Source organism: Schistocerca americana, chromosome X, assembly GCF_021461395.2.
Source record: "Schistocerca americana isolate TAMUIC-IGC-003095 chromosome X, iqSchAmer2.1, whole genome shotgun sequence".
In the NCBI taxonomy this organism is placed as follows: domain Eukaryota; kingdom Metazoa; phylum Arthropoda; class Insecta; order Orthoptera; family Acrididae; genus Schistocerca; species Schistocerca americana.
The window spans coordinates 481,929,260-481,949,111 of NC_060130.1; the positions used below are offsets into that span (position 1 = coordinate 481,929,260).

General features: G+C 36.5%; 1 protein-coding gene across 1 annotated transcript in view; it reads left to right on the top strand.

Annotated features, from left to right (window-relative positions):
- LOC124555630 (calcium-dependent secretion activator-like) overlaps window positions 1–19,852 on the top strand; it is a 1,496,314-nt gene that overhangs the window by 659,138 nt on the left and 817,324 nt on the right. Inside the window, exon 10 of the mRNA XM_047129606.1 lies at window positions 15,427–15,596. Within this exon, the coding sequence (XP_046985562.1) occupies window positions 15,427–15,596 (170 nt within the window). The remainder of the gene's footprint in view (window positions 1–15,426; window positions 15,597–19,852) is intronic.

Genomic DNA, 19,852 nt, shown 5'->3' on the forward strand with positions numbered 1-19,852 from the left:
TGGAAATGGTGATGACAGTTTTAGAAAGAGAATAAACTGTAGAAAGAAACATGTTATTTGGCCTAATTAGACTTACAAAATGAAATGAGAAGTAAAAGAATGTGTAAGTATATGTAAGTGAGGAACCACACATTCAGATGATAATTTTGGTATGGTGAATGTTCTGTGGAACTCTTACATATAACTCAAGGGAGAGAGGTAAATACGTATATGGTGAAGCATGTAGAAGCAGTACATTTAGTGACATACAGGAGTATATGTGAGAGGTATGAACACCCAGATTCTTGGACAGAGTCTTCTTCAAATTGTAACAAACTGACTTTAATTAATAAAGCTTACACTGATAAGCACTAACTGTGGTCCGACAGTATAAAAGAGTGATTTGGATCTGAGTACAAGAAAGAGGTGTTTGTTGGAGCAAGACCAGTGGTGGGGGCCATGAGGAGAGATACAACATATGTGGAACATCTAGGTGTGTGCAGAGGGGATGGCTATTATCTATGGAGAAAGGCTGTAGCCAGGATAGGGGACCACTTACATAATCATTAAGAAAGTAGTGCAAAAGTGAGCTGGAATACCTGGAATGAGAGAAACAGGTATGTAATGGAAGTTATGAGTGAGTTCAGATGAAGCAGAATGATATCAGAAAATTGTGAAGTTGTCAGGGAGGCAGGAGGGTTGAATGGAGTGGGATCATAATTGGGACTAAAGGCAGGTTGATGACAGAAATTAGTTGAACTACTAGCCTAGAAGGAAAACATTAATGTGCTGCAGGTGCAGTTTTTTATCTGTACAATTAAAAAAAAGTATTTTGGTGGCTTGGAAGGGGGAAAGGAGAGGGAGTGTTGGAGATATACAGATTCTGAAATAGGCATTAAAGTCTGTGCCATTAGATGATCAAATTGCTCTACAACTGAGTGCTCAAGTTGGCTTTTACCACACTTTAGCAACAGCTATTCATCCTTGTTGTTGGATGGTGTGTTTCCATATGAAATACTGTGTAGTGGTTGCAGCAAATTTGCTATATAAAATAAAATTTTTCACAGATAGCTCTGACTGATGAGGTGCAACATTCCAGTCACAGGACTGAAATAAGAGCTGATATAGGTATGAGGCAAGACTTGCATTTAGACTTGCATAAAGAGCAGTAGAAGATTATGGATGATTATATATTAACATCCTGTTGATGACAAGATCATTATATTTATGACAGTGTCATAAGTTGTGGGGAGGGCACACTTGTATTGATCAAAATGGCAGGAGTAATTGATGGTCATCTTCAGCTAATTAGATTAGTAAGTAATCATGCTGAAGTATTTTGATGCATCTCCAAAAATTCACCTGGCATTCATGTAGAAGGTCATGATCAGCCAAGTGTTAACCATTTTCTAATATATATAAAATTATATATATATGTTTTTAACCCTGGATAGCTGATGCCATTAAGAACAACAATGAACCATTTTTAAACTACAGAAACTTGGCACTGGTCGCTCGGATTTGGCATGTCATTGCCCTGTTTCTGTTCAGCGGATGACGGGCAGCACTATGGTTGCCGATTCACACATACAAATGTCCGTCACCCTGTCACTGCCCCAACGTGATATGCACATGTGTTGAATAGGTCTTGCTGTTTGTCTCCACAAGTATGCTTTCCTTTGGAGCAGACACACATCATATGTGATTAGTCATACAGTAAGCATGGCGGCACAATATTTGTTTGAAGAACCCTGAGATATGGTTTTTCTTTATGGACTAACAGACTGTAATGTGCACTAAGCTCAAAGGTTGTATGAGGAATGGTACCCAGCAAGTTGCTACCCACACCCACAAACATTTACAGCAATTCACTGGTGACTTGGCTATACAGGATTGTAAGTGGGATTTCATGATGATCCTCAAAAACCTTGAACACAATGGGATGCTACATTTGAAGATACTGTTCTGGAGCACTTTGAGGAAGCACCTACTAAAAGTACTAAAGCAGTTGGACATGACATGGGAGTCACTCATTGGTTAATCTGGGAGGTTTTGAGGTATGGTGGCCAGCATCCATTTAGTTTCCACCCTGTCTAAGACCTAAATCCATTGGTGGACTATGAACACAGGCTAAGGTTTTGATGGAAGTTTCTGCGACATGTTGCACGAGGTCCCAACTTCCTCGCCATTGTGTTGTTTACTGACGAGTTCACCTCCCATTGGCATGGCCTTTACAGCACTCGAAATGTTCATTATTGGACAAGGGGAAATTCTCATGTCACATCCACGGACACCAGGAAAAATTTTCACTCAACATTTGGGCAGGCATTGTGGGTGACCATCTGAATGAGCTGGACTGTCTACCTTCTCAGTTTACAGGAGCAAATTACCTTCTCTTTTCGTAAGAAACTCTACCAGGCCTGCTGAAAGATGTTCCCCAGACATACAGCTTTGAATGTAGTTGCAGCATGATGAGTACCCACACATAACTGTTGTGCTGTGCTTGGATACTTAAATGAACTCTTTGATAGCCTGGTAATTGGCATATGTGGTCTAGGATGTGGCCACCACTATTACCAGACCTCACACCACTGGACTTTTTCCTGTGCGGATTCTTCAAGGTTCTAGCCGACCCACCTGGATGTAAACCACCTAGAAAATAAGAGCAATTGATGGATCGCATTCAACGTGCCGCCAATTATATCAGGGCAATGCCAGGAATCTTTGAAATAGTTTGGCAAAACAACGTTTGACATTACCAAGCTTGTGTTGCATCAGAGCGTTGCCAGCTGGAGCACCTGCTTTAAGTAAAAAAATGTCCTAGCTACAAGAAAGGCTCTTTTCAGGGTCGACACAATACGTAAAAGACTTTCTGTACACCAACTAACAGCTGTTGACAAGTTTGTTCCCAGTAAGTCTAATCATGAAATTACAGTGGATGTGTCAGGACCCCGACAGATTCATCCCCAGGCCCCCAGAGTGGACGGCTGGTGTGTTACCACTGAGCATGCAGGCCGCCTTGGGTACATTGCGATCTCCGGCAGGCAAAGCATTCGTGGTCATGTGTTGTCCAGAGTATTCAGCAACAGGGCAATCCTGCAGCCAATCAGAGTGCATGGTGCCAAGTTTCCATACATTAAAAATGGTGTATTGTTGACCTAAACACCATTAGTAATTTTGGTTCCTACTGGCTTCATATATCCAGGGTTAAAATTTTGTGTCACGGTTTTTCTCCACCGTATATGTATATAAAATGTGGATAACACTTTATCCTATATTTAAATATATTGTCTTAAATTACTTCCTCAGAGTTCTGTTTTTTCTCCTGTTTCCACATTGGTACAAGTAATATTCTAGGAAGCTTAAGAATGACAGTAGTTTCACTCACAGGGAAATGGTGAATAGCTTGAAGTTGACAGATCCAAGAAGTAATTACACTGCTTTCATTGCCTAAAGGCAAACAGTTGCAATCCAATTTATCCAACTTTAAGTAACTAATTGGTCTATTTAAATATGTTGTTGGCCAGTTTTTAATTCATAACTGAAATGTTCATTAGTCTATGGGACTTAACATTAATTATACTCACACAGTATTTCTCTCTTATAACTTTTTCCATGTGTATGCTTTAATACATTCTAGCACATATCTATGATTATCTGATTTAAATTCTCATGAACTGGATGTTACCCAACTTGACTTATGAAATCCTCCTTCGCCATAGTCATGGTGGCCTGTGTTGCAACAGTGTGTGATGTTTCAGGTACCGACTACAGATAATAAAACTTACCACAACTGCATAAGGTTAATTATAGGGAATCCAATAAAATTTCCTGAAATATGCCTATAATATCCTTCAGGATATGGTCTATATTTATGCTCAAAATGCATAAAATTAATTACAAATGCTTATAATTATCAGTAAAAATTAACTTCAGATCATCTATAGAAAAATATGAAACACAGCCATATGCATATAGTTGAGTGATACTGTAAATAATTTCGGATGGGAAAAAATAAAAGTATATCAGTTTAACACCAAATCATTACAGAAACATTAAAAAATTTAAGTGAAACTCTAAAGATTCTTCCTGATGCTGGATTTACACCAAGCATATATTGCATATATGTTATTGGCACCTTGACAGTTCGTTTTTGTTCAGTGCTTTCAAATACATGTGCAGCACCAGTTTTCTGTTTAACATTGATGTTTTTACAAACAGTACTATGTCAGTTTTTCTGCAGTTTCTGAATCTAAATGCAAAATCCCTGTCATTCAATGTCAATTGTGGTTTGAAAGGATGGGGGAAACATAAAATAGCAAGAATTGCAGACCCTTTCTCATACAGCAGGTATATTAATCTTAATCTATGCTAAAAGTAATAATCAACATTATGACACAAAAAATATGAGTTCCCATTTTAATTGTACAGTTCTTCACATTACAGTATCAAAAGTCTGCTGAGAACATATGCCATAATTAACTGTTACTTGAGTAAGTAAATATTAGTAGTATGAATATGAATGAAATAGTCACAGAAGATTGTGCCATACAGCTGACTGACCAGACACACCACATTACCGTTGACCCCCCATACCTCTATGCCATGATAGAATCAGTGCTTCAAAGAATCACCACAATATCAAAAATAAAGTTTCAACATAAAAACTGCTATTTACATAGTATAAAGTTAAGATAGTGCTTTGCAAAAATCCCCATGAATTTACTATCAGCCCCATAGCGAATTCCTAACCTGTGTCAGTGCAGTGAATAAATCATCACTTTTGATGTTTGTTTTGACAAAATAATTTTTGTTTATCGTGGCAATCTCTCACTGAGTTATTTACTCTAAAAAAAGAAAAAAAAAGAGTTATTTATTGTGAGCATTTATTGTAATTAAACAAGAGGAACATGAACAAACTTCTAGGGTTACTAACCAAAAAGAAACTCCCTTACTAAATATCTGGGCAGGCCCTGCCATATATTTAGCACATCTAAATATCTAGTTGTGATCAGCTATTCACACCTCCTATACTACATTTGTGTCATAATTAATCTTGAATTTAACGTGTATCTTAGTTTAGTAGCTGCAGAATGCATAAAATGTCTTCAGCATGTACGCCAATCTTTCCAGTAATTCTCCTTATAAAAATGTTAATATTATAATGCCATTGTAACATGACACTATTTTTCTCAAGACAGAACAAGTTGCACTCAGTACATTTTATTGACTAGTATTGGTCTTATGTCAAAGCGGTAGGTGGGTCAAAACAAAATGTCCAGACACTCTGTGACCAAAATGGTACTGAAACAGAGGATGACAGACTAAAGGCCGAAATACTAAATGTCTTTTTCCAAAGTTGTTTCACAGAGGAAGATTGCACTGTAGTTCCTTCTCTAGATTGTCGCACAGATGACAAAATGGTAGATATCGAAATAGATGACAGAGGGATAGAGAAACAATTAAAATCGCTCAAAAGAGGAAAGGCCTCTGGACCTGATGGGATACCAGTTCAATTTTACACAGAGTACGCGAAGGAACTTGCCCCCCTTCTTGCAGCGGTGTACCGTAGGTCTCTAGAAGAGCGTAGCGTTCCAAAGGATTGGAAAAGGGCACAGGTCATCCCTGTTTTCAAGAAGGGACGTCGAGCAGATGTGCAGAACTATAGACCTATATCTCTAACGTCGATCAGTTGTAGAATTTTGGAACACGTATTGTGTTTGAGTATAATGATTTTTCTGGAGACAAGAAATCTACTCTGTAGGAATCAGCATGGGTTTCGAAAAAGATGGTCATGTGAAACTCAGCTCGCACTATTCGTCCACGAGACTCAGAGGGCCATAGACACGGGTTCACAGGTAGATGCCGTGTTTCTTGACTTCCGCAAGGCGTTCGATACAGTTCCCCACAGTCGTTTAATGAACAAAGTAAGAGCATATGGAATATCAGACCAATTGTGTGATTGGATTGAGGAGTTCCTAGATAACAGGACGCAGCATGTCAATCTCAATGGAGAGAAGTCTTCCGAAGTAAGAGTGATTTCAGGTGTGCCGCAGGGGAGTGTCATAGGACCGTTACTATTCACAATATACATAAATGACCTTGTGGATGACATCGGAAGTTCACTGAGGCTTTTTGCGGATGATGCTGTGCTGTATCGAGAGGTTGTAACAATGGAAAATTGTACTGAAATGCAGGAGGATCTGCAGCGAATTGACACATGGTGCAGGGAATGGCAATTGAATCTCAATGTAGACAAGTGTAATGTGCTGCGAATTCACAGAAAGATAGATCCTTTATCATTTAGCTACAAAATAGCAGGTCAGCAACTGGAAGCAGTTAATACCATAAATTATCTGGGAGTACGCATTAGGAGTGATTTAAAATGGAATGATCATATAATGTTGATCGTCAGTAAAGCAGATGCCAGACTGAGATTCGTTGGAAGAATCCTAAGGAAATGCAATCCGAAAACAAAGGAAGTAGGTTACAGTACGCTTGTTCGCCCACTGCTTGAATACTGCTCAGGAGTGTGGGATCCGTACCAGATAGGGTTGATAGAAGATATAGAGAAGATCCAACGGAGAGCAGCGCGCTTCGTTACAGGATCATTTAGTAATCGCGAAAGCGTTACGGAGATGATAGATAAACTCCAGTGGAATACTGCAGGAGAGACGCTCAGTAGCTCGGTACAGGCTTTTGTCAAAGTTTCGAGAACATACCTTCACCGAAGAGTCAAGCAGTATATTGCTCCCTCCTACGTATATCTCGCGAAGAGACCATGAGGATAAAATCAGAGAGATTAGAGCCCACACAGAGGCATACCGACAGTCCTTCTTTCCACGAACAATACGAGACTGGAATAGAAGGGAGAACCGATAGAGGTACTCAAGGTACCCTCCGCCACACACCATCAGGTGGCTTGCGGAGTATGGATGTAGATGTAGATGTAGATGTAGATTGCTAATCACCATGTAGTGGAGGTGTTGAACTGCAGACAGGTACAAGAAAAACACATGTGAGCTTCTTCATGCAAGCACAACCAACACGCACATGACAACAGTTTCGGCCACTGACACTTCTTAGATCTGTAGAGAAAATGTGGAGAAGTAGGAGTTACCACATATTTCAGAAACTGTTTTAATTTCAAGAATACTGATATTAAAAATTTTGCCCAGAGCTGCACTTAGAGGCTTGTGCAACAGAAGTAGTATTTCATAATAAATCCTTTATTATAGTATGTCTACTCAGAGCACCCTCAGGAAACTTTAACCTCCTCATAAAAAATCTGGAAACTCTGTTGCCCATCTCACAGTAAAAAACAAGAAAATAGTAGTTGCTTCTGAATATAGTGTGGATCTGTCAGTGAACAATTGTTGTAATCAGTAATACTGTCATTCAATTTAATTTCTCCTCTGGACTTTGCAACTGGGGTATTTAAATGCTCTGAGACTGCTGTTGATAATATCTTTGTAGACAAATCTAGGGAAAAGTGTCATATTACAAAACCAATAGTAAATGGGTTATATGATCATGACATGCAGCATCTGATCTTAACCTTTGAGCAGGCGCGCCATTTTTCATAAGACGAGGGAGCACCCAGCGCACTTTGTACACATGTATAGAATAGTTTCATTTATGTTGGAAAGCTGAGTTATTTATGATCAAAATCACAATTTAATCTTAGTTTGTTTGAACAACAAGAAAGTAAACTTATGTAATATGAGCTACACCACTGTTTTATGAAACAATAATGAAATAAATTTTTGGTAAATACCCTGTTGCCAAGGACAGGTGTTACAGAGACAGTAATGACCCACTTGAAACATTAAGCAATGCAGTGGCATCAGATCCCACCCAGCTGCTTATTTGTTCACTAATTCTCTCATAGACAACTGTCTCAATGTGGCATTAGGCTGCTAGCTCATAATCAGGGCCATTTTTTTAATTTTAATTTTAATTTATTTCTTCATTTTGCATGGATCATAAATTTTTTCTGCCTAGCTCACTTTGTATTTTATATTACTGCTGCTCACTTGTATGTATAACAACACAAATTATCATTGTGTTACCTGAAGCAACAATGAAGGAAAAGGTGTGGGTCTGCAGATGTGAAACAAAAATGGAACTATGCAAAATCATTTTATTTTTTATCAGCACACTTTAAACAGAGGCCTGAGGGTTAAATACTAAAACTTGTCAAGATATAAAATCTATTAAACCTGAGTACAGGAGAGTAATAAACAAGACAAAAATTAAGAAATTTAGGAGAGTGCTCAAAGAAATGAACTGGGTAGGTATTTACAATACTTCTGACTCAAATGGAAAACACAAAACATTCATTAGTAAAGTTACTTCCTCTTTTGAAAATGGTTTTCCCTTAAAGGTAACTCAAATCAAACAGAAGGCTAAGAATGGAGCATGGATTACACTAGAAGTAATGGTATCAAGTGTCACAAAAAGGAGACTGTATCTACTATGTAGGGATGGTTCTGATGTTAGCATTGTAATTCATTATAAAAAATACTACAAAATATTGAAGCTAGTAATCCAATAATCTAAGCAACTTTATTATTAGAAAAAGATAATTATGCCAGGCAACAAAAAAGGAAAAAGCTGTATGGGATATAGTGAAGACAGGGACAGGGAGGCTGGAAAGTAAGAGGAACAGATAACTCTAGAAATTAAATTAGACATTAGTAACAAGTGCATGTAGTGTCACAAATCACTTAAACAAGTACTTTGTTACTGTTCCTGTCAGCTTGGGGTTAGCAGGCAGTAAACATTGCAATGGAATATAATAGACCAGTCTCTACAAATAACTTCAGTAATGTATTGTGCGGTATTTACTGGTCCTGTTGTCTATAAAAGCATCTTTTTCATAAGACATTGGACAAGTCAAGTTATAAGAACACTTCTGAAAGTTATTTCTAGGCATACTTATTTAAGGTTTCAATGAAACATTTTATGCATGAAGTATTTACATAGCACACTTCATAAATTTAAATATTCTTCAGCAGAGTAGAAGCAGTAATGCTGCAAATCTGAATTTAGAGATTTTATGAAGGTTTTGACCTCAGTAACAGCTTTTATGTTTTCAGGAAGTTTGTTATAAAGTTTAACACCCATGTGGAAATTATTTTTTTGGTGTAAAGATGTACTGATTTGAGTTACATGTAATTTTTTTCCTGGTAGGATGATCATGTATATCATAGTTTTTTTGCAGTGTACAGTCCTTAACTATTACATTTATTTTAATGAGTATAAGGCTTTCCATTTTGTATACACATGGTAGTGAAAAACTACAAAATATCTTAAACAGAGGTTTGCAAGAGTCTCTATGTTTGTATCCAAACATGATTCTAATGGCCCTTTCTTGTAGTTTGAATGTGCTGTTAGCTGTTTTAGAGTTTCTCTGGAAAGTGACTCCATATTTAAGGCAAGAATGGAAGTGGGTTCCATATGCATTCATTACTATTCTCTCACTACAGCATGATTTTAGTGAGCAAAGAAGGTAACGTGTCTTGCTAAGTTTTGGATTAAGGTATTTAATACGCTTATTCCATTTAACATTGCTGTATGATGAAGCCAATAGCATTGTAAAATGATCTATGGTGAATAAAATTCTCAATTCTTGATTCTCTGCGGAAAGTTCTAAGAGTTTGGGTTCAATGTTGTTTGTCATTGATAGATACTAAGGGGATAAATATGTCCTTGTTAGAAGCATTGTGGAATTTTAATGCCATGGTCTTTTTTTACTATTTATTACAAGTTGTTTATTTTGTGCCCAGCTGCTAAGTAGTTTTGTGACAGTATTTACTGATTACTGTAATTGTTCTTACCATTTTCTTTTAGTAGAATTGTGGTATCATCTGCAAATGCTATTGTTTTATGTGCATCCCCATTTTATATGAGATAATTTATATGCAGAAGGAGCAGAAGGAGTCCTATTACTGATCTTTGGGGTACATCATATTTAATTTTGTTAAAGTCTGATAAGTGTTCAGATAAAGTTTTTAGGTGGATATGTGTGTGTTTGATGCACACTGCTTGTTTATAATTGCTCAGGAAGGAGCTGATCTAGTTGTTGGACAGACTTTGACTACCATATTTTCCAAACTTTGACAGCAGACTCTTATAGTCCACCATGTAAAAATCTTTTTTACAGATCAATAAATACTCCTGTTGATTCATGTTTCTTGTCCATCAGGATTAATATGGAATTGATGCACTCATAAACAGCAGTCTTATTTCTGAATCCAGGTTGTTCATTGCATAAGATAATGGAATGACACTCATCCATCATAAAATCCTTAAAATCAAATTATTAAAGTGGTTATAATAATGTATCAATGAAGTTAATTGAAGAGTGCTCATGTGAGTTGAGTTCTATCTGAAGTTACTTGTGTTACCAATCTCTTGTTAGTGGAACATTTCCAGACTGGCAAAAATATGTTAATGTTAAGCCTCTTTACAAGAAGGGGGATAGAGAGATATTGTCAAACTATCAACCAGTTTCACTTTTGCTGACTTTTTTGAAAATATTTCAAAAAGTTGTGTTCAAGCATCTTCTTAAGTCTCTGAATCAAAATAATATATTGTCCATGTTATCCCTTCTGGATTTTCCATTGCTTGATTTTGTCTTATAATATTACAAGAGCATCATCAGAGTGTCTGAAATATACACTGTGAAATATGCAACAAATTGAGAAAATATGTAATTTACATTGACATTAATGAACATATTCCATTTATAGTGTGTTAACTTACATTTGAAGTACAGTATGTGACTGTCATACACTGCCAGTACCAAAGATAAAATTGGCTGTACAACAATGTACGCAACATCCGTGGCAATGTGCATCCAAATATAAAGTAGTATTATTATGTATACACCCATTGATTCAAATCTATTTCATTCAAAACTAATTCAGTTCATTTCATTTACTTCCATACTTTAAATGTAAGTTACCATACTGTAAATGGAATATGTCCTTTAATGTCACTGTACAGTGAAAGCTTTCAGATTGATTACGTAGTGATAAGACAGAGGTTTAGGAACCAGATTTTAAATTGCAAGACATTCCCAGGGGCAGACGTGGACTCTGAATGCAATTTATTGTTTATGAACTGTAGATTTAAAGTGAAGAAATTACAAACTGATAGAAAATTGAGGAGCTGGGGCCCAGATAAACTGAAAGAACCACAGGTTTCTGAGTATTTCTGAGGGAACATTATGGAATGACTGACAAAAACAGGCGAAAGGAATACAGTAGAAGAAGAATGAGTAGCTTGGAGAGATGATATAGTGAAGGCAGCAGATGATCAATTAGGTAAAAAGATGAAGCTTAGTAGAAATCCTGGGGTAACTAAAAAACGAGATTGACAGGAAGTGCAAAATGCATAAGCAGGAATAGCTGGAGAACATATCTAAGGATTTAGAAGTATATATGGCTAAGGGAAAGATAGATGCCACATACTGGAAAATTAAAGAGGCCTTTGGAGGAAAGAGAACCACGTGTATAAATATCAAGAGCTCAGGTGAAAAACCAGTTCTAAACAAAGAAGGAAAATCTGAAAAGTGGAAGGAATACATAGAGGATCTATACAAGGGAAATGTACTTGAGGGCAGTATTATATGAATGGATGAGATGGTAGATATGATATTGTGAGAAGAATTTGACAGAGCACTGAAAGACCTGAGACAAAACAAAGCCCCATAAGTAGACAACATTCCGTTAGAACTACTGATAGCCTTGGGAGAGCCAGCAATGACAGAACTCTTCCATCTGGTGAGCAAGATGTATGAAACAGGTGAAATACCCTCAGACTTCAAGAAGAATATAATAATTCCAGTCCAAAGGAAAGCAAGTGCTGATTATTGTGAATATTACTAAACTATTAGTTTAATAAGTCATGGTTGCAAAATACTAACAAGAATGCTTTACAGAAGATCTGAAATTTGGTAGAGGCTGACCTAAGGAAAAATCAGTATTAATTCTGGTGAAACGTAGTAGCATGTGAGGCAGTACTGACCCTATGACTTCTCATAGAGGATAGGTTAAGGAAAGGCAAACATGTGTTTATAGCATTTTTAGACTTAGAGAAAGCTTTTTACAATGTTGATTGGAACCCTTTCTTTGAAATTTTGAGGGTAGTAGAGGTAAAACACAGGGGGCAAAAGGCTAATAAAAACTTGTACAGCACCCAGATGGCAGTTACAAAACATGAGGGGGATGGAAGGGAAGTAATGGTTGAGAAGGATGTGAGACAGTGTTGTAGCCCATCCCTGATGTTATTCAATCTGTACATCAAGCAAGCAGTAAGGGAAAGAAAAGAAAAATTTAGAGTAGGAATTAAAGTCCGAGGAGAAGAAATAAAAAATTTGACATTTGCCAATGATATTGTAATTCTCTCAGAGACAGCAAAGGACTGGGAAGAGTAGCTGAACAGAATGGACAAGGTCTTGAAAGTAGGATATAAGGTGAACATCAATAAAACCAAAAAAAATTGTAATGCATTGTCGTTAAATTAAATCAGTTGATGCTGATGGAATTAGATTAGGAAATGAGATACTTAAGGTAGTGTACGAGGTTTTTTTTTTTTTTTATCCGGGTATCAAACTGACTGATGATGGCTGGAGTGGACAGAATATATAATGTAGACTGGCAATGGCAAGATGGTTGGTTGGTTGTTTTTGGGGAAGGAGACCAGACAGCGTGGTCATCGGTCTCATCGGATTAGGTAAGGATGGGGAAGGAAGTCGGCCGTGCCCTTTCAGAGGAACCATCCCGGCATTTGCCTGGAGTGATTTAGGGAAATCACGGAAAACCTAAATCAGGGTGGCCGGACGCGGGATTGAACCGTCGTCCTCCCGAATGCGAGTCTAGTGTCTAACCACTGCGCCACCTCGCTCGGTGGCAATGGCAAGAAAAGACGTTTCTGAAGAAGAGACATTTGTTAACATCAAGTATAGATTTAAGTGTCAGGAAGTCTTTTCTGAAAGTATTTTTGTGGAGTGTAGGCATGTATGGAAGCAAAACATAGACAATAAGCAATTAGGACAAGAAGAGACTAGAAGCTTTTGGAAGGTTGTGCTACCAAAGAATGCTGAAGATTAGATGGTTGGATCACATAACAAATGAGAAAGTACCAAATGTAATTCAGGAGAAAAGACATTTGTGACACAACCTGACTAGAAGAAAGGCTCTGTTGGTAGGACATATTCTGAGACATCAAGGGATCACCAATTTAGAATTGGGGGGGGGAGTGTGGTGGGCAAAAATCGCAGAGGGAGACTGAGAGATGAATACAGCAAGCAGATTCAGAAGGATGTAGGTTGCAATAGTTACTCAGAAATGAAGAAGCTTTCATGGAATAGAGTATCATGGAGAGCTGCATTGAACCAGTCTTCAGACTGAACACCACAACACAATGTCATTATGAGATTCCATATTGTCACAATTACTTGTATATTTCACAGTGTAAGTTCCAGAGATTCTAATGATGCTTGCCCAATAAAACCTACCGAGTATGTTTTATGGATGTCCCAAAAAATTTAATTGCAGCAGTCACTGTTTCTCTTTTATTGATTAGACAACCATAAATTATTTTTAATGGAGCTGTCACCTAAATGCACTGGATCTCTGGATTTGTTCAAACTGAAATTATGTTATTTCAAAACTAATGAAATTTATGTTTATTTTTAATTGATTATAGCAAAAACCTTTCATCCACATTTCATTACTAGCTCACTCCATCCTTAGAAACACCAAATATTGTTCTGTGGTAAAATATATCTCAGTATGACTGACTAAAATGAAGTTGCTACAACAATATTCAGGTCACATGACATCCCGGTTAGTCTATCACCACAATCTTTATTTGGCAACCATCTTCATTTGTTTCAGCAACTCACAACCATTTTGTCATATTAATATGCTCTGTTTGTTGTGATCCTCACTTAGAACTACACTGTATTCTCAATAGCTATCACAAAAGTATGTTTCATGGGCCACTTCTCCTAACTGATGATTCTTCAGACCTCAGACATATTGTCTCTGCAAGTAACAATGTAGGATCTGGTTATTCCTCAAAATCCCATTACTAAATGCTAGAAGGATAATCCCATTTCTCATCTTCAACAATAAATTCTACTGGCCACTCTCAGTATAATATCTAACCTCATAGATCTCATAACTCAGTGTCATCTACTTCAATATTCTGATTAACTTCTCAAAAGCTATAAACTGTAAATACATCAATATCCAGTACAATGTATTCATATCATCGATTCTCCTCAATGAGCAATTAATTCACAACCTTCAGTAAGGAGCACATTTACATTCAACCTCCAGTGGAAATCTACAATTAGCAGGCATGTAAACATGGATAGGGACGTTTGATAGGTGGCACTAGGTGGGAATGTGAGATGGCTGTGCAGCGTGAGATAGTCTGTGCATTTATAATAAACACTGTGTCTGTCTTTCCTGAAACACTATCAGACTTCATTTTGAACAATGCAGGAAAATATAGATTGCTACTTATGTTGAAGAAGACACGTTAAGTTCCAGACAGGCACAATTAAAACACACTTGCATAAAGCTTTCAGCCACAGCCTTCATCAGCAAATAAGATACACACACCATTTGTACACACAAGCAAGCACAACTCAAGCACACATGATTGTCAACTCCAGCATCTCAGGCTTGGTTACTGTCAACCCTCAAGTCATTTCCTAATAATTTAATTCTGAGTCAATGGTTAACAGCTTTGACTATGGCAGGCATTGCAGTAATAATATATTCTCATATTGACTACATCATACTGCACTGTTCTCATTATGGATTCCATGCATGCATATAAATAATGTAACTTAGGTTTAACATTCACATTCTGTGAATAGGGAACAACAGTAGTGAGTGATTAGAGGAGGCTCATCTAGCAGCTAAGGCTCAGTGTAAGTGCTGGGAGAGATTTATATGATATTAGTTGTCTTTGGCCTTTGTGGTGATGCTATAACACCAAACAAAACGTTGTTTTCTTGACAGAAATACAGCAGTATGAAGATTGTAATATGACTAAAACCACTAACACAATGAAACATACATTCTGAAGTGGATATTAAAATAATCTGTCACAGATGCACAAACTTTTAGTATTATGTATTGCAAACAGTGATATGAAACTGCCAATGTGATTTAATTGGCTTGCTGTTGATAAGTACTGGTTTGACACAACTGTACAATGGTGACTGCCTCATACTAAACAGTTCAATACCTTATGTAAAATGTTAATTGTGACACATCAGAGAATTTGAGCCTCCATAAATAAGTAATGAAACTAAAATTTTATTGATTTGTTTTAGATCACCTAATTTTTTCGAATAGAATTGCAAGACAACTGTGATCACAGTCAATAATGTCAAATTTTTAATTTCATTTCCAGAACAGAAAATTAATGCCAAAGTTTGTACTGAAGGAAATGGAATCTTTGTACATTGAAGAACTAAAATCTTCCATAAATTTACTTATGGCTAATTTGGAATCCTTACCTGTTTCAAAAGGTTCCATGGACTCTAAATATGGACTTCAAAAACTGAAGCGGTATAATCATAGGTATGTAGAAGTTCTTGGAATTTTTTAAGGAATTATGTAGCAAATCTCATTGGGTTTCTTGTTACAGTATCCTTTAAAATGATAAGAAAAGCTTTAACAACACATTATTTTTTGTTCTTTACAAGAATGAAAGGAATTAATATTCTGTAATGATCTACATTGCATCTCTTTCCTTCTAAGGCTTTTGTGGAAAATATTGCAATCTGTACTGTGGTATTATTGTTTACTTGCCATATAAATACTCAAAACTGTAACAGAGAATGGTGTAGTAGATACTTCATAATTCAAATCCTGAAAGTGCCTACCATGTTTCATTGTAGTTTTGTCAAACCATCTAATCTAGAAATCATAAAAATCACAGGTTATTGTGAATCAGGAACTCTTCTGGTTACAATATTAGTTCAACAGAAGTACTAAAATTTTTTGTTCACTGAGTAGTGCTCTCTTACATTATCTGTCTAACCAGTGAATGAGCCACGGAGTATTTCCTGAAAGACTGACGTTTGCAGTACTAAGACCAATCTATTAAAGTGGTCATGAACAGGTGATTTCTAATTATAGACCCATCTCCCCCAATCCTATACTCTCAACAGTTTCTTGAGAAATTATCTTACAATGGAATATTCGAATAATGTTCTGAGAAGTACCCTATAATAGCAGCTCAGTTTGTCTTCTTGTTTGAGGAGGCAATATGTGATCTGAAAAATACAGTTCTGGTGTAACATAAACAAGGAAAAATATTCTTTTTGCATTTTCTGTGCGTCACATTAAAAAAATGCCAGAACACACATAAGACTGAATTCAGAATTGTGTAATGCTAAATATTATGTGCTACAAGATTTGATGCTTGACCCACTCCTGTCCTTGATCTAAATACATGATTTAACTGTCAAAATGGAGCATTCCCTGAAATCTACGCTGTTTACTGATGGCTCTAGTATGCTGATAAGGAGTCCAAATACATCTATAATACTAGCAAGAGAATAATGGAATTAGCTTACAACTGATTCACAATAAACATTTTAACCCTTAATCCAAGGAAAACTTGTTTTATACAATTTCCAAGAAATAAAATTTACTTACTGGTACTAGACATAGAGAATAATGGGCACAAAGTGCAAAATTTCATATATGGAACTCGTTAGTGCACAGATAGATAAAAAAATGATGTGACACTAGCATGTGAATAAGTTAACTGTAAATCTCAATGATGTCTGCTTTACAATTAACTGACTGTCTTATACAGCTGGCTCACAGTTGCAGATTTCCAGTTACATAGCGGGCTGTGAGATGGGCTGAGCAGCTATAGATTCTTCTAAGTGTTTCTACTTTTCTGTCAATAGATGGCATGACATGTTATATATTACTAGACATATGAGGTAGCAGTCTATTTAGTGGTGTATAGCACACTCGATTTCTTTTGATATTTTGTGAGTTATAAGCAATTGTTTTCAATGTTTTTCACCAGATTTGTAGTATCAAGCACTGCTGTACCGTAAAAAGTTTCTCTCAGTCCAGGAAATCGAAAGTCTATTGAATAAAAGAGACTGATGTTTCTGAAACTGAGATTTCTGATAGGTCTGATAATGAAGACAATGTGGTAAATGATACTAGTGATTACAATGAGGCAAATGAAACTGATAGTGACACTGATGTTGTAGCAACAGGTGTGAGTGTTGTTATAAATAATAAATAAATAAAAATAAAAAAGTAGAAATAAGTCCTAGGGTTCAAATTCAACTCCCTCAACAACTACTTCCTTACGTATGTACAGAAAAATGGTTCATGTGTCTCTCTGGGAGACTTTAGCAGCAGAAACAAATAGATATGCAGCAGATTGTTATAAATACTCTCCTATATCGTAATCAAACAGTGCTTGATTTCCAATTACATCCAATGAAATTCAAGCACATTTTACTTTGTGTATTTTTATGGCACAGGTGATTAAGCCAGCACTTCAATTATACTGTTCCACAAAAAACTCAATCCATTCTTGTTTCTTTTCTGACATCATGCCATATAGAAGAATCTTACATATTTCTGGGCTCTTTGATTTTGTAAATAATAGAAATGCTGACACTGCAAACTATCTGAACAAGTTGCAACGTGTTACTAACAAACTTGAACAAAATTTCCAAAGCATTTATTATCTTGAAGAAGATATTGCAAATGATGAATTCCTCATGAAAGTCAGAGGTAGACATTGCTACACCCACAGGCACATTTTCTTAGTAATTTCCTTAAAATTTGTCAGTCAAATAGTGGCTACTGTTCAGGATTTGTTATTTATACAGTAAAGAAAACCTGACCCAAGCAGTAAGGAAATTCTGTTATGGACCTCGTGCAACTGTTTTTGGACAATGGTCAAACAGTACATAGTGACAACTGGTACACTTCCCCATCATTGTTTTTAAGGCTCACTGAATGGAGCACAAATTCCATAGAGAGTGTTAGATCCACAGGGTGGAATAAGCCAGACCATTTCCAAAAATCTGAACTTATAAAGAAGAGATTCTTGTGTTATTTTCTTACAAGCTCATGGCTCTGAAGTGAATGGATAAAAATGAATAAATATTCTGTCCACTATACTTACAGATGTCAGTATGACAGCAACAGGAAAATCTGATAGGAAAACTAAAACCCCTGTCCAGAAGCCCCATGCAATTTTACAATACAATAATTCAATGAACACAGTTGGCATACAGGACCAACTGTTGTCATCTTTCCTTTTCATGGGAAGGTATTCCTAAGGAGATATGAGATTTTCTTTTACCTGATGGGAATTGGGTTTTTCAATTCACTTATCCTACTAAATAAAGTGACAGGAACAAAATCTTGTTTCACTCTATTTAGAGTTCAGCTGGCTGATGTCATAATAGAGCATGTCACTCTGCCAGACTACCTAGACCTGGACAGCCCCAATCTGGAATTTCCCATGTTAGACTGCAAGTACAAAATTGAGCAAATTTTGTTATATTTATTTATTTATGCATTTATTTTACCTGGCAAGAACATTAAGGACATATAACACGTTATACAGTATTATACTCCCCCCCCCCCCCCCCCCCCCCCAATCCTTTCAAGGAAACACCCTCTAGAAACTGTGTAGTGTTCAAAGCAAGAAAGAAGAAAAGTGACACACAGGATGAGTGTGAGAAATGTCATGTGGTGTTGTTCACACCTGAAAGTTTTTGGGTACCAGTATGCCTCACCAACAAAAACTTTTAAAACAGTATTATCTTCCCTCCTCATCACTTCAATAAGTAGTAATGTAAGATTTATAAAGCATTCCAAAAAGGAAATATATAATTTTGAGAAAATTGTGTAAGAGAATGCTGATTTTTGTAAATTTAAATGGTAAATATCAGGCTGACTATGGGAAAAAATATTAATAAGTCAGTGTCTCAAAAATCTTTCTCATTGTGTTGATCTGGTGACAGGTTTCTGAGATAACTTTATTGTGCAATGCAGCTAAGGCAAAGAAAGTATTTATCCCACAGAAACATGTAGTAAGACAGGTGTATAAAGTTGATAACTGAATATCTTCCAGAAACCTCTTCAGAGACCTACAGCTTCTTACACTTAGGTATCAACATGCATATATATTTGTGGTTAGTGATGAAAATGACTGGAGAATGAGTCATGAAAATCACAGCTACAGGACCAGAATGTAAAAGCAATTGTCAAATAGAATATGCGTCTATATCTAGAATTCAGAGTGGAGTCAATAACAGGTTACTACCAGACATCGTCCAGAAAACTGAAAATCTCCAGGTATTAGAACAAAATTAAAAGGATGCTTCGTTAGCCACTTCTGGTACAATTTCTTAGAATATTTACACTCAGTTATGTAAATTATATACAACTCTAATTGTTATATCAAACAGAGTTTGTCATTTCCCATGGGTTAGATTTACAGCTGATAGTGGTCTGTGTTAAATTATGTAAATACTTTAAAGTATAAGATAAAGACAGCACTGTAGTAATATATGAGGAGGAGCAGTGGCATTTTTCAGGGTACCATTTTTTGCATAATATTCATGACAATATATAGAGCAATATAGAAATAATTTCCACAATTATCAATATTCATAGATGATTGATACTTATAATTTTTGCTAGAATACTGTACAGTAGTAATCTACAGTGACTGCTTCCACCTATTAATGTATAATGTAAGTCATCCCACAGCTTCACTTTTGTGAGTACCCCACTCCTACTTTTCCAAACTTCACAAAAGCTCTCCTGCGTACATG